General features: G+C 55.5%; 1 protein-coding gene across 1 annotated transcript in view; it reads left to right on the forward strand.

The window, feature by feature from the left end:
- The first annotated feature begins 369 nt into the window (after positions 1–369).
- Positions 370–15,485, forward strand: part of Fibcd1 (fibrinogen C domain containing 1) — a 30,006-nt gene continuing 14,890 nt past the window's right edge. Inside the window, exons 1-4 of the mRNA XM_021156642.2 lie at positions 370–561; positions 7,676–8,149; positions 12,285–12,444; positions 12,813–12,949. Of these exons, the coding sequence (XP_021012301.1) occupies positions 490–561; positions 7,676–8,149; positions 12,285–12,444; positions 12,813–12,949 (843 nt within the window). The 5' untranslated portion in view covers positions 370–489. The remainder of the gene's footprint in view (positions 562–7,675; positions 8,150–12,284; positions 12,445–12,812; positions 12,950–15,485) is intronic.

Consider the following 15,485-nt stretch of genomic DNA (forward strand, 5'->3'; position numbering starts at 1 on the left):
CCACCCGAGAGGAAGTTTGCGCGGGGCGCCGCAGGGCGCGCAGGTTCCTCGAGGAGCCCGTGGCTGCCGTCACGCTCGCTGCTGCTGGCTAGTCCTCCTCACCCCCCAGCGACCGGGCTGGAGCGGGAGTGACTCTTAGAGCCCTCGGGGGGCGCGCGCGCGTGCTCGGGAAGCCGCGGGGAGCAATAAAAGGCCCTGAGGGTCCGAGACGAAGACGCGGAGACTGAGCCGGGAGGAAGAGGGCGGAGCGCGCGGGAGGCGCGGGAGCGGGACGCGGGGACGGCGCGGCGCGGGCGGCTCTCGGAGGCTCGCGCCCGCGCTCCCAGCAATCACACGCGCTCACACGCAGCCTAGCTGGCGGCCGCCGCTCCCGGGCCACCCCGGATCCCCGGCACCGAGGGGACCTCCTGCGAGTGCAACGCACCCTGCGCACCCCTCGCCTCCTTTGCACTCCCCCTTGCCCCGCAACCCCGCCGGTCCTGCTGGAAGATGGTCCACGAGCGGTGGAAGACCGTGGGCAGCGCGTCCCAACTTGAGGACCGACCGCGCGACAAACCGCAGGTACCCACGGGCGCGGGGACGGGTGTGGGGGCTGGAGTTTGGTGAGCTTGTGCAGAGCTTAGTGGGAGCACCTGCTCTCCTCCTCCCCTCAGCGGAGTCTTGAACTCTGGGCTCCCTGCAGAAGGCACCGGCTGCAACCAGTCCCCACCCCCATCGGAGACCCCTGTGCTTGCTTGTGCAGAGGGAAGAGAAGACCTATAGTTGGTTGTGGATCAGCCCTTCAGTTGGGGACAGCCAACTGATGGCCGGCGCGCAGAGTCCCGTTCGCCCACAGCCTCAATGGGGGTCCTCCTCACTTGAAATTCCTTAACCTGTGCCAGGCGCCCTGCACATCTTCCCAGGCTTCAAGAGCAGGACCGGCCCCCCAGATCCTCCCTCTTTACCCAGGCGCCCAAATTAAATTGGGGAACAGTAAATATTAATCTCCTATAAGAAGCCTAGGCACTGTGATTCTCTGACTTTCAGGAGAGCAAGGCTCAGAGAGGTCCCGCTGCAGCCCGAGGCCACGAAGCCCTACAGGGATTTGAACCAGGGTCTGGCTGATCCTCTCTCCCTACTGCCTCTGCAGGGACAGTGAAGTGTCCCGGCTTGGAGGATGCCCAGGGCTGTGCACTGCACCAGCTGGGACAGAACAGGGAGGGGCTGCTGAGGTACTGGGCATCCGGCGTCGGAAGCAGAGGGGTGGCCGCAGGACTGCCCCAGGCTGGGCCATCAAGGGACTGGCATAGACAAGCGAATTGAGGAGGCCGTTCGCCAAGGAGAGCAGATAATGGGGCTGCCCGTTTTAAATTTTAAATTTCTCCCAGACAGATGTCACTGGGGAAGGAACAGTGAGAGTTTGCAACCGGAGAAGGAGGAGGTGGCAGGGGTGGGCGTGGCCACTCCTCACTAATCAAAGCTGCAACCGGCCTTTCTTTCCGAGTAATGCTGGTCTGGCAAGGGGACCAGCTAGCTAGTTTGCAAAGCTGGCTCTTCACTAGTATACACTTCCCATATCCCAGATGAAGATCAGGGGAGGTTGAATATGCCTAAGCCACACAGCATGTGAGCCAGAGAGCAAGGACTCTACTTTTCTAACCTTAGACTAACGGTTCCATTGCCACCCTGGGTGGTCTGTCCCCTTTCTTAACTGTTCCAGTCTACAGTGTGTCCCCAGGTGGCAGGGCCCTTCCTGCTGAGATTTTTTTTTTTTTTTTTTTTTTTTTTTTTTGGTTTTTCGAGACAGGGTTTCTCTTTATAGCTCTGGCTGTCCTGGAGCTCACTTTGTAGACCAGGCTGGCCTCGAACTCAGAAATCCGCCTGCCTCTGCCTCCCGAGTGCTGGGATTAAAGGCGTGCGCCACCACGCCCGGCTCCTGCTGAGATCTTAAAGGAGCAGTGGAAACTTCAAGGCTACCCCAACCTGGTCCAGTCTTCCTTCCTTTTGGTACCTTATAGATCCTGACTGCTATTTGCCTCCCTGGGCCGGATCCCACGTCCAGACCTTTGCTTTCTCATTTGATTGACACCACCAGGCCTCCAAATACTGCACACCCAGGGACACCTTACCTGTTCTACAGAGGGTGGGAAAGAGGCTGCCTCCTCTTGGAGGCCTCCCTGGTTGCCTGGGGTGGGCTCTTAGTCCAGGCAATTTCATTGTTTTTTAAATTGTGCCCCTAGCTCTAGTTCCCTGGGGCCACACATTCCCCCACTGCCCCCTGCCATTGCCTTTTCCAGAAGCGGAGCATGGGAGAGGAGGGATGGGGATTTCTGGGGAGTCTGCTAGAAATGGGGCTTCAAGGTGTCATGGGCCGGGGATGGCCTCCCGGACTCTGCTGCCCCTGGGAACCAGCTCCCAGCTGTACCAGGTAAAGCCCAGCTGGGCCTATGCTGGGTATGGGGGTATTAGTCACCCCTTCCATCCTCCATGCCCGCTGTGTGTTGTCGTGGTCACAGGAGGCAGGGGTGGGAGGGAGAGAGGTGTGCCTTAGCTCCCCTGGGGCCTTCTTCCTTGTTTTCTAGTCATATTGTGGTCCCTGACATGCTTGTGTTCCTTGCTGGCGCATCTGTGAGAGGGACCAACCCTTCCCTCTTCTTCCTCACACCCCCTGAGCTGAAGACCAGTGAGCTTCTAGTGTATTTGTAAACCTCGGCGTGCCACGCACCCACACACAGGCTGGTTCTCCCTGCCACGGCTCCCCTCTTTGCTCCCAGGGTGGGATAAGTACAGTCTCTTCCCACTGGAAGGACACTGCTCCAGCACCAGGCTAGCTCACACCCTTGCCTGTCATGTCTTGGTCACACCACCCGAAGAGACTGCAGATATAACAGATGAGGCGACTGGGGCTAGGCTCTCTGGTAGGGGGACCAAACCTGTGACCTCTGGAAGCAAACGAGGCAAAGGGGAAGGGACAGAGGGAGGGGGGCACCCTGTTCTTCCTGAACCGGCTGCTTCCAGAGCTTAGTCACTTAGCCAGGCCTGAGCTTAGCATAGGTTCTCACCCTTCCTCATCGGCAGGTATGGCTGCGCCTGGGAATCTCCTTGGGCCTGCTCTTCCTGGCTGTTTCAGAACTGTCTCCTCATTGGATGGATGACCTTGGCCAAGTGGCTGATTCCAACTTCATTAGGGTATCCTTCCTACCCCCTGTACAGGAAGGGTCTTGTGGACCTTGGGGCAGGAAGACAAGGTCTCGTCAGGTGTTCAAATATAAGACTCTAGAACTACACATGGGCTTCCCCTGGGATCTCTGTAAGATGTCACCCTGGACCATCTCCTTGGAGGGAGTGGTGACTTCTTGCTGAGCGGATCCCAAGCCAGCCTCAGGCAGTCAACCTCTCAAGCATGCTTAAGCCTGTGCTTCAGTTATTTCAAAACTGGAGATGTTGGAGCCGGGTGTGGTGGCACACGCCTTTGATCCCAGCACTTGGGAGGCAGAGGCAGATGGATTTCTGAGTTCGAGGCCAGCCTGGTCTACAGAGTGAGTTCCAGGACAGCTAGGGCTACACAGAGAAACCCTGTCTCAAAAACAAAACAAAACAAAACAAAAAACAAACAAACAAACAAAAAAACCAAAATCAAAAACAAAACCAAAAACCAAAAACAAACAAACAAAAAAACCCTGGAGATGTCTCAGAAAGCTACTGTGGGAAGTCCTTCCTGGGGACCAGCTTTAATCCTTGTCCCATTACTTCACTTAATGGCTATTTGTGGAGACCCTACATCATACCAGGAGATGCAGCCTAGGCCTCAGGGAACATAAAATAGCCTGGGGGCCAACCTACAAGTCAGGAACTGCCACAGGCCATGTGGATACCACAAAGGGAAGTCTCCTCTTTCTTCCCATTTATGAGATTATGAGAAGTCATCATTGGATTTGGGGTAGAAGGGAAGAGACCACTGGAAGCACCCCCTCCCCCTTCAGTTGTCTCTTGAGTCAGCATGGCCTGTCTGAGGCTCCCAGGCCTGGCAGAGATGACCATGGAGAGTCACATAGAGCTATGTCAGGGGAAGGAGCAGCAGACACGGGGAGTGTGAACTTGGGTCTTGTCATGACTAGGCTTCCAGTGTATGGGGGCTGGAGGGGTGTAAGGGGCAAGTGTCCTGTCTGCTCTGTGTTTAGGCCACTGGTGACACTGGTTTTGAAGCAGGTGATAGAGATGTGGCCAGGTTGGGGTGCGGAGCTAAGGCTCTCGTGAACCATGTGGAGGAGGGGCAGGATCTGGGGGCCCTTCACAGAGATCTGTGGAAACCCTTTGCCAGCAGAGAGAGAGCCAAGCCACAGGATCCCCTGGAGTGACAGTGTATCTTAGAGACCCTAGGGGTCATGCATGCTGCAGCAGCATCATTTCTGTCACCTTGGGCACCTTAAGTGGCTGCTCCTAGAACCTTCCAGAAAGCCAGATCTCCCCAGATCTCCAGTGCACAGTCAGCAGCACCGTTCTGTCCTAAGCACAGCTGCAGCCTTTGGCTGAGGCTCCCAGAGGGGAAGACAGAGTGGCCCTCCAGACACCCTTCCTCCCTGGCCCACAAGAGACATCCTTGTTCCGGCTGAATGCCAAGATGAGGCTCTCTGTCTCGGACCTGTGGGACTTGCCCACCAGGGAAAGCATGCAAGCAGGAGGGGGTGCATGCCATGTGGGGGGGTGGGGTGGGGGTTATCCGGACCCCTAGGTATTGAACCTCGTCCTCCAGATTCCAAGTTCTCAAGGGCTGATGGCTTCCAGATACAGTCTGGACAAATGGTGCCTCCCAACAGAGGTGTTCTGGGAGGCTTCTGCCTCCCTTCTCAGACAAACCCCACTTAACTTTCCTTTGGACAATGGCTTAATTTTTTTCATTTGTATTTCTTTTGTGTGGCGGGGGAGCGGGGTTTCACATGTCACAGCACGTGTGTAAAGGTTATAAAGACAACTTTTGGGAGCCAGCTTCCCTTTCCTCCTTTGCATGGGCTCTTGAGATTGAACGCAGGTTGTCAGGTCTGTCAGCCCCTTACCTGATGACTGTCTCACAGGCCCTGCCAGGGGGTGCGTAGGGAGCCGCTGCCGCTGCCCCCTATTGCGGGGGATCAAAGACATCCCTTAAGCTGGGGACATGCAAGCCTTCAACCCCATCTCCTGTCTCCGCTTCCCGTTCCTTCTAGGCACGATGCCGTGCCCTTGGGAGGCTCTGTACTCCCTCTCCTTGTATGCAAAGGTTGGGGTGCACCTTGCTCTGCCTGGCCAAAGACTGATTAATAAGCTCCAGCCCAAGGCACCGTGCTGGCCGCCTAGCCCAGGCCCCTTATTATCTCGGGCGATTTCTCTGCGAGGCACGTAAGCCGCAGCCTATAAAAGCGAACAGCTCTTCATCTTTAAGGTTGATCTCTGAAGACTAATTCTCCTCCAGAAGTGAACTGCTCCTTCGCTGAGCTCCCATGCCACACTGGCTCCAAGGGATCCTGCAACCCCCTCCGCCCTCTCCATCTCTGCCCCCTCTGTTCCCACTCCCCTGGGAAAATATGTGCCCAATCCATCAGGATGAAGTCTTGGAGATGTTGAGCCTTCCCACCCCCACCTCCCAAGCTGGCTGGGGGACCTTAATGCTACAAAGTCAGAGGACACAGCATGGAGATGCTCAGGGCAAGGTGTCTCCTGATGGGCCAGAAACCGGTGTAATAGCCATTTAGCTGCCAACTTAGCTTTGTCCCTGAGTCCCCAGCCTTGCTTCTCAGGGAAGGAGTGTTGGAAGACATTCAACCCATAGCCACCCAGACCCCAGATGTCTTGAGACATTCAACCCCACCCTTCCCCCACCGTGTCACTTTGGGACTGGGTCTTTGCTCATTGGGCCTCAGTTTCCACATCTCCAAAATGAGTCCAACCACAGCCTCTGCAGCAGGTGCTGCCTGCAGGCTTCAGGGGCAGGGATGTAGCACATGGCTGAGGGATGGCGGCCAGCAGGCTCCCTGCAGTCTGCTAGGGGGCTTGGTTCAGCCTGGGGTTACCTGTGTTCTGTGTGTGCCATCATGAATAGGCGGTAGCTCCACTTCAGAATCGAAGGCTCTGGCTCTGCTGGGAAGTCCTGAGGCCCTGTGGTGCCAGGCATCCCAGCTTGTCCCAAAGGCATGGCCTGGCCCACCCACTTCCTGCCTCGTCTATCCATCCATTTCACAGGTGAGGCCTTACCTGCGCCCAGTGGTCAGACTGGGCATGGGTTCCAGGGTTCCCCATGATTTGCCAGCTCCTGGACCCCTAGAAACTTTGTCCTCAGCCTTTGTCAGAGCCCTAAAGGGATCATGACCCCAGGGAGGCTGGGAATCAAGTCTACAGACACAAGCAACCCTGGAGCAGACACAGGCTCTGAGCCCCATCTGATGCCTCTATTGGAGTGGCCCAGAGCCTGGCTCGTGGGACGTCCTGTGAGTAGAAAGGTGATGAAATCTGGCTTGAGATGCCCATCAAGAGGGATTCCCTCCATGCTGGGGGGTAGGAGGAGGAGAAGCAGTCAAGGAGGGCTTCCTGGAGAAGGCCAGCCCTTTGCCCTCAGCCTCTGCTGCTAAGAGACTCAGGAGATGGTATTCGGGTTTATGGAAGAAAAGCAGTTTGCTTTACTGCTTTCTCAGTAGTAAACACAATAGGTACTTTCTATACGGCCAGGAAAGCACGCCGGCAGTCAGCCACATCCAAAAGGTCTTGCCGTGTGTGAGAAAGGGAAGGTGTCCTCCCAGTGCGGAGGACACTCGGAAATAACGCTCTCGGTGGAAGATAAAAACCCCCTCCAGATGCTCTGCGCGCATTGATCATGAGATAATAAAAGCCACTAATATTTATTGCAGAAGTGTACCGTGCCCGGCACAGCTCCAGGGGCTTTAATATACTAATTCAGTTAAAGACGTATCTCCAGTTAAGCAAGTTGGGGGTGCAGGGGCAGTGTGTGGGAGAGAGTTGAGATTTGATATAGGAGGTGCCTGTCCCCTCCTGAAAAGGGGGGAGGGGAGGACACAGGTCCAATCAGAATGCTATTTCTAATTGGCTGTGTGATTCTGGGCAGGTCCTTGCCCCCTCTGGGCTTCTGTTTTTCCTATGTATAAACATTCAGGGGCTATGAGTGACTTGGTAGAATTAGTGGGTCCCCAAGGCATTTGTTGCTACGCAGTCATGGCACCATTTAAAATTACAAGTGGCACTGGCTTTGGTTTCAGTTGTTATTAAGCCCTTGGTGCACCAGCCCCATCCTTATAGGGACAGCACTGCCTGATTTGTCCCTTGCATCCACATTGTCTGCCTGGGGGGAGGCACAGTGCCTGTTTGCCTCAGCCCTTCTCTACAGTGGCCTCAGAGATCCTCTGTCTGTTGTCTGACCTTTGTCCAGTCAGGGCCCTGCTCTAGGAAGAGAGCAAGGTAGAGAGATGGCTCCGCGCAGGAATGAGGAGAAACTGTGCTCTCCTTCTGTCTGTCCCTCCCCTGCTCCAACCACTGCTCTCCCTGCCTCTGTCTCTCTGACCCTGGGCTGCGTACAGCTTTCTTTGGGGTCTCTTGCCCTTCCAGCGTCCTGAGCCTCCCTGGGAACAAGCTGGCCTCTAATGGTTGCCTTCCTTTCTCTTGTCTGTCTGCCTGTCTGTCTGTCTGTCCGCCTGTGTCCTGGGCTGACCTACAGCGAGCAAGCTGCAGTTATGTCCTGTGCACAGTGCTCCTGTCCCTTGCAGTGCTGCTGGCAGTGGCTGTCACCGGTGTGGTTCTCTTCCTGAACCACGCCCACACACCAGGCACAGCGCCCCCACCCATCGTCAGCACGGGGACTGCCGGAGCCAACAGTGCCCTGGTCACTGTGGAGAGGGCTGACAGCTCCCACCTCAGCCTCCTCATCGACCCTCGCTGCCCCGACCTCACTGAGAGCTTCGCCCGCCTGGAAGGCATCCAGGCCTCCATCCTTCGGGCACTGAGTGAGCACCAGGCACAGCCGAGGCTGGATGGTGCCCCAGAGCTGCTGGACGCACTGGCTGACCAGCTGCCCCGGCTGCTAACCCGGGCCTCTGAGCTGCAGGCTGAATGTGCTGGGCTGCGCAAGGGGCACAGCCTGCTGGGCCAGGGCCTCAGCACCCTGCAGAGTGAACAGGGTCGCCTCATCCAGGTGAGGGTAGGATCTGCATGTGCCGTGTGTGTGTGTGTGTGTGTGTGTGTGTGTGTGTGTGTGTGCGTGCTCTTGCACATGCACACACGCGCACACGTTCATGTTGAAGGATAGGGTCACTGGCACCCTGTGCTGAATGTATAATATCCACAGCCTCAATCCCTAAGTGTTCCAACCTGGGCCTTGTTCTCTCATTTGTGGAGGGTGTGTTCTCACATCCAGGACCAGTATCCCAACTTACATTCCTGCCCTGCTCCCTATTCATCTATTCATGGTAACTCTGTAGCCTTGTAGACCCAGAGCTAGAGGGCTTTCCCAGGCTGACTGAGAATCTGCAAGCTGTAAGCAAGGTAAGCATTGGCCCCCTGCGCTGCCCCCTGCGCCCTCCCCCGCCCCCACCATTCATTAGTTGCAAACTGAGGTGAGCAGGCTTGAGGCTTGCTCCCAGTCTATCATATGGCAGCCCAGTGTCCTCCTGGAGGGGTGCAGCGCCCCCCCCTGCCCCCGCCACTGCTCTATTCTGAGCTGCCCATAGTTTTCCAGGGATGCCATGCCTTTGTGGGGAGCCCAGCCAGATCCTTGGTCTCACAACTCCTCCCTCCCCTCCCCTCCCCTCCCCTCCCCTCCCCTCCCCTCCCCTCCCCTCCCCTCCCCTCCCCTCCCCTCCCCTCCCCTCCCCTCCCCTCCCCTCCCTTATCCCTTCCCCTGGACACAGCCAAGTTCCTTCAGGGATCAAGTGGAGCTAGAGGAAAGGTTTTGGCTTTGGCTCTGCCAGCAGCTAGAAGAAGCTCTCCTTGTAGGAGAAGGGACTCAGGACTGTCTCCTTTGCCTCTGCCATTTTCCAGAACAACAACAACAACAAAAAATCGAGGCCTGATAAGTAGCTCTAGTGTGTCATGGATACCACAGCTAGATGGGGGCTGAAGTGGAGCCCGGAGTGCCCTGCCCGGCCTCCATCCCTGTGCTGCCTCACCATCTGACTCAGCTTAGCACTGCAGTCAACCTCCACCCGACCGGCTAGCACAGCTGTTTCTATACTTCTTTCACTTGGGCACCCAAGGTGACCAGGCATTTGGTCACCCATAGCTCATGAGCACTGGCCCTCTTCCCTCCCCTTGAAGGCTGCATGCAGCTGGAGAAATTACAGCCCTTGTCTCCCTGTCTGGATGACTGACGGGGTGATGGGTCCCCTGGGCTGGGGGACACACAGCCAGCTTCCTGCTGCCCCTCCCCCTAGGCCCATCAGCAAAACAGACTGCTGAGCTCTGGGTGATGCGGAGACCCAGCTCCGCCCTGGTCAGGCTGGCTGCAGAGGTGCCCTGTGAGCTGGAATGCCCCCATGAAATGCAGATGGATTTCAGTGCCCCCAGTCTCTAGTGCAGCAACTCACCTGGTTTAGGGTCATCCAAGACGTTTTCTGCCCATCTGGATCATGCAGAGACAACCAGCCAGGTCTCACCCCATCTTGAAACTTCTTCCCTTGGCAGCAGCAGGGATCGGAGGTTCTATTCCCAAAGCCACAATTGTCAGATCTGTTGCTCACCAGCCCAGCTTCGGTTAGCAGTTCTTCCTGTTAACTTGAGGCTACAGTGTGGGATCCATCTTAGCTTTGAGCAATCTTGGGTGGGCCACATCCCTCTCTAGGTAGGTTCTTTCCACTTGTAAAATGGGATAACAGGCCAAACTCGAGGGAATGCTGATGTTCCTGACTGTGCAGGGCATAGCAGCCTCTAGCATGCAGAGATACTATCAGCTCCAAATGTAGACTTCACATGGGGACCATCATTGAAAACCCTTTGTGAGAGGAAGTGATGGTTCACCCTGTAGGCACACATCAATGCAGTAACCCCAGGGGCAGGTGCCTTTGTTGCCCACTCTGCAGAGGGGCAGACTGAGGCTCAGTGGGGAAGGGCCTGGTGGAAGCCTGGTCACTGCTGAGCCTCGTTGGAAGCAGCTGCCCTGATTTCACGGCCTCTGGTTGCCGCCAGCTTCTCTCGTGATGGTCTGCGCGGCTCAGTGAGCAGGGACTGACTCCCTATTAATTCGGGGCAGGTTTATATGTTTCAGTGGTAATCATTTGCTAGTTTAAACCGAGGTCTCCTCGGCCTGCCAGGGAGAGGGAGGGGCTGTGCCTGAGCTGTTGAATGTCACAGCCATGGTGACTCAAAAGGATGGGCTGTGCGGTGAGATTTACCAAGGGGACTTGTCACCCCCCCCCCCCACCAAGGGCTGCCTGCATCCCCTCAGGGGCTCCGTGGACCCTGACCGCTGCCTGCATCCCCTCAGGGGCTCCGTGGACCCTGACCGTAGGTCACTGTGGTGGGCTCCTGGAGACCACTGTAGTTTTCCTGAAGACCACTGAATCACCTGCTCAGCAGAGGGGAAACCAACAGGGCCTAGAGCGTCACAGGATCCTGCCTTCGGACGGACGAGCTGAGAATCACGTTTTGTAAACTGCTGGCTGGCTGGGTGTATTTCTCTCTCTTCCTCCGATGGGCTATTATCTGGCAAGTGACAGGTTCGGTGAGCAAGACCTAGCTTGCTTCGTGCTGCCAGCTGCCCGCTGTCCTTCCCCCACCCCTGGGTCCTATAGCCTCCTGAAACCCAGGGGGGACAGGTGAGGAGCCAGGAGACCCTCCCCCAGACCCTTCCAGCAGCCAGCATAGTAAGGTGCCCCTGGAGATCTATGCTGCTCTGGTGTGCTCTGACCCATGGACAGTGAGGGAGGGGAAGATGGGAGGGGTGAGAGTTACCTCTCATGATTGGAGTCTTATGAAGAACAGGTGATAGTGACAGTCCCCTCATCCTGGCCTGCAGATAGGGCAGGGAGGGTGTCACACAGCCACAACCCACTCAGAGAACACCAGGGACTGGCCCCACCCACACCTGGTATAGTCATAGGACAGTTTCACTCTTCATTCACTGCCACTCATCCGCCTTGAGGAAGTGGCATGAATCCTGATTCCCCTGTGGGTAAGTGGGTAGGGGTTGCGGGCAGCGGTTGGGGGTCTGGGCTTCCGATTCCCTCTTGGAACATGGAGGTGACAATCTCAAGTCCTGGCTCTTTGCAGTATGGGGAGCCCCATGAGTTGATGTACACCAGGCTTCTATGGAGACTCCCCATGATGTTCAAACAGGGAGGGGTGGGGAAGGGAGCAGGGAACATCCTTGTTTGGGGTCCAGTTTTTTTTTTTTATTTATTTATTTATTTATTTATTATATGTAAGTACACTGTAGCTGTCTTCAGACACACCAGAAGAGGGAGTCAGATCTTGTTACGGATGGTTGTGAGCCACCATGTGGTTGCTGGGATTTGAACTCCGGACCTTTGGAAGAGCAGTCGGGTGCTCTTACCTGCTGAGCCATCTCACCAGCCCCCTGGGGTCCAGTTTTAATCTAGCAACCTGTACCCAGGCTCTATGCCCTTCCCAACACTCAGGTCTGTTTTCTCAGGTGCAGGGACCTCCCCTACCTTAGCCTCCTCATGTGGGGATCTTACATGAGACAGTAGGTGGTATGTGCTATAGCCAGGAAGGTAAAGCAAGGGCCCCATGAGCCCTGATGCCATGCTGGGGTAGCATGCTAGGGTGCCGTGCTGGGGTGCCGTGCTGGTGCTGTATGTGAGCTCACCAGGCCCCAGAGCAGTTAGGCTAGGTTGGTAATGATAATTCCTTTCTCTCCTAACAAGCAAGGCTTGCTGGGGACATGGCTTAGTGCATAAAGTGCTTGCCCAGGAAGCCCCAGGCTGGGTTCCCAGCACTGCACATATTGTATGTGGTTGGCACGAGCCTATAATCTCCACATTGGAGCATCAGAGGTTTAAAGTCAGCCCGAGCCACATGATACCCTCTCCCTGTGAAAGAACGAAGGAGGAAGCCTGGGTACAGGCTGGTGGGTAGCTCCTGCTGATGCCTGCTGGGACCTTTTCCCGCACTGTCCCCATCATCTGGGCTGGACAAGTAGAAGTGGCCAAGATTCCGCCTGAGCCCTTGCCCTCTGAACCCCTTAGAGCCCCACTGGCCTCAAACTGCCATGAACATGACCCTGAGATCAGAGCAAGCCTAGGGAAGGCCTTTCCTGGCAGGAGTCTCGCAGACCCGTCCTCCCTCTAAAGCCTGTTGTGTTCCATCCACAGCTTCTCTCCGAGAGTCAAGGTCACATGGCTCACCTGGTGAACTCAGTCAGTGATGTCCTGGAGGCTCTGCAGAGGGAGCGGGGGCTAGGCCGGCCTCGTGTCAAGGCTGACCTTCAGAGGGCCCCTTCCCGGGGAGCCCGGCCTCGAGGCTGTGCTAATGGTGAGTGAGATATGCTTGCTTTCGCTGGGTGGCTCTGGTGCCCAGTTTCAGGGAGATGGAAGGTTGTAGTGAGGGCTGTCCCTCATTTTCTATCACCTGTCCTTTGTCTCTCATGGACAAGGACAGGCTGCTACTATAGAAAGGGACTTCCTGTGGCCAGGTGACTCAGAGCCTGACCTGTTGAGCTGTAAACCCATTTTCCAGATGAGGAGAGCAAGGCCTCAAGGATTTGCCTGGGACTGAGGGCTTGTGCTTTTGACTCCCTGTGGAGAGACTTGTCAGAGATTGCCAGGGATCTCTTTGGAGGGAAGGGATGACAGAATGTAGTGTCTGGGCGACCATCACCCTGATGTGGTTCCTCGTCACAGGCTCTCGGCCGAGGGACTGCCTGGATGTTCTTCTGAGTGGACAGCAGGATGATGGTGTCTACTCGATCTTCCCCACTCACTACCCAGCTGGCTTCCAGGTCTACTGTGACATGCGCACTGATGGCGGAGGCTGGACGGTGAGTCTGGCTTGTGCATTCATCTGCAGAGGCAGCCAGCCTGCACAGCACTCTGCCTAGTTCAAATTCTACCCATTCCCTATAGATACCGGGTGAGTGTGTCCTCAGGGATCAGATGCCACGGAAGAGGTGCCATCGCTCCTAAGCCTTGGTTCTCAGGGTGTGCTTCAGTGTTGGGTGAGGCCTGGGGATGGAGAGGTCCCAAGGACCTGTGACTCTTTTTATCTGTCCAGCGTCAGTAGGTACATGTCGTGGAGGAAGGAAGGGGCTCTCTGAGCCCTGTACCATCTGATGCCTGCCTGACTGGACGGTGGGATTCTATCAGGCAGCAAGGATGGTATGGCCCCAGGTAGCCCGAGACTCCCTTGAACTGGGGGAGCTGGTGCATCCAGCAAGCCAGACCCAACCAGTTATCTGCAGAGCACCGGGCAGGAAATGTAGGTTTGGGCTCAGCAAAGGCTCTGACATCTGCAGGGGCCTTTGTAGGGGAAATAAATCAAGAAGGAGCTGGACTGACTGTGCTGGCTGAGATGTGGACTTAAGAAAATCATCACACATTCTTCAGTATTAGTCAAAGGGTATTGAACACCAGGCACCAGGCACCAGGCTCCACGACTTGATGTCCTGATTGGTAGGGTCTGACCCTCTCAAGAGCCTCTCAGGCTCCCTGCATGTTGACTATTGTATGGAATTTAGAAATGCAAATCCCACAGCCTTAACCACAGCAGGCAGAGGCAGGAGAGGCAGGCAGGTCCCAGAGTTCGAGGACAGCCTGGTCTACAGAGGGAGTTCCAGGACAGCCAGGACTGCATAAAGAAACCCTGTCTCAAAAACAAAAAAATAAAGAAAGAAAGAAGCAGATCCCTTCTTCCTCTGTGTAGGATAAGGTGCTGGGCTGACTGGAAGAAGCTCTTGCTCTGTCCTTCAGGTTCTCTTGAACAGTAGACATGTTTGAGCACTGTGTGCTATGGACCTTGGAAGTGTAGAGATGAGACCCCTGAAGGGATTTAAGCTGGAAGGTGTGGCAGCCTGGGTTGGGAGGATAGGTGTGGCTTTTGAGCCCAGGCAGTAGAGAGCAGGCGACCTCTCAGGGCAGTCAGCTGGGGTGTGTGACTGTGAGGTGAGGCTGGAGTTAGAGACAGGCAGGCACTGGGTAGCCATGAAAGGTACTCTGGGTGGAATGGAATAAGGTTTCAGCAGTGGTCTGACTGTGTGCTTTTGGGCAGAGCAGGGACACTTACTCTCAAGTGTCTGGGGATACAGGTGGAGTTCAGTTGACAAGGCTAGCCCCTCTACTGAGGAAGCACTGCTGCGCAGAGGTCGTAGTTGGACTTTTCATCAATGGATCTGGCAATGATGTGGCTTTTGCTGTGTGATCTTATGTAAGTTACTTAAGGTCTCTGAGCCCCAATTCTTCACACACTCTTTCTTATTCTTAACTCTGTGCCCTGTGTGTATCCATGCAGGTGTGTGTACATGAGTACAGGTACCCTTGAAAGAGGGAAGTGAGAGTTACAAACAGTTATGAACTATCTGGTATGGATACCAAAGCTTGAACTCAGGTCCTCTGTAAGAACACTACAGGCTCTTAACCACTGAGACATCTCTCAGGCCCCGTCATTAGAGCTTTTAAAGGGGAGTACCAGAAAGTGGCTGGGAGGAGCTCAAGGAACATCCTGGAGGGAGACAGGAGGCTGGAGAGCCCAGGTCACAGTCACAGTCAGACTTCCAGGTGAGGCTGGAGTAGATCTGGTGTGAGCTCCAGTATCCCAGGCCGCTGCCACTGAGTGTTACACACTGTGGCTTTGAAGCTGCCCAGCCAGTAACTCAAAGTCACCTCTCTAGTTGGGGTGGGGTCACACTGCTGTGCTGGAACCTGGTGTTTTAACATTCAAGCTGTGATATACTTGCACTCAAGCCACACCAAAGCCAAAGCCACAAGCTGAGGAGCTAATATTACTTCTTAGCACAGCGTGTGTCCCACGTGTGATGCTAGGGATGATATCTGGCACCCGTGTAAAAGCTGCGTGTGTCTGGCTACTCGAGCCTGTACCCCAGCTCTGGGGAAGCTGAGACAGAAGATTTCTTGGAGCTTACTGGTCGGCCAATCCAGAATCAGTTAAAGAAGACACCAGAGGTCAAGCTGAAACCTTCCAAAGTCACAGGCATTCACACATACAGGTGCACACACACACATACACACATACATGTTCACATGCACACACGCATGATCTTTACTTATTTGTTTGTTTGTTTATGGGTGTTTTTTTATCCACCTGCCTCTGCCTCCCGAGCGCTGGAATCTAAGGTGTGAGCTGCCATTCCTGGCCCACTCACAGTTTTTAAAAGAAATTGCAAAGTCGACTTCTGTGCCTCCTGGTCCACGCTGCCCTGAAAGCCAGTGATTGACCAAGAGCCACTCAGATATTTAGCCCTGCCCCACCTCGCTCTTCAGTAAGGGAAGGCCATTGCTTGGTTCAGTGAAGTACAGGTCCAACTGTTCCGTGTAGCCACTCTTCACGTCTCTGACCTTAGC

Source organism: Mus caroli, unplaced genomic scaffold (genome assembly GCF_978045245.1).
Source record: "Mus caroli unplaced genomic scaffold, Mus_caroli_1 scaffold_2, whole genome shotgun sequence".
In the NCBI taxonomy this organism is placed as follows: Eukaryota; Metazoa; Chordata; class Mammalia; order Rodentia; family Muridae; genus Mus; species Mus caroli.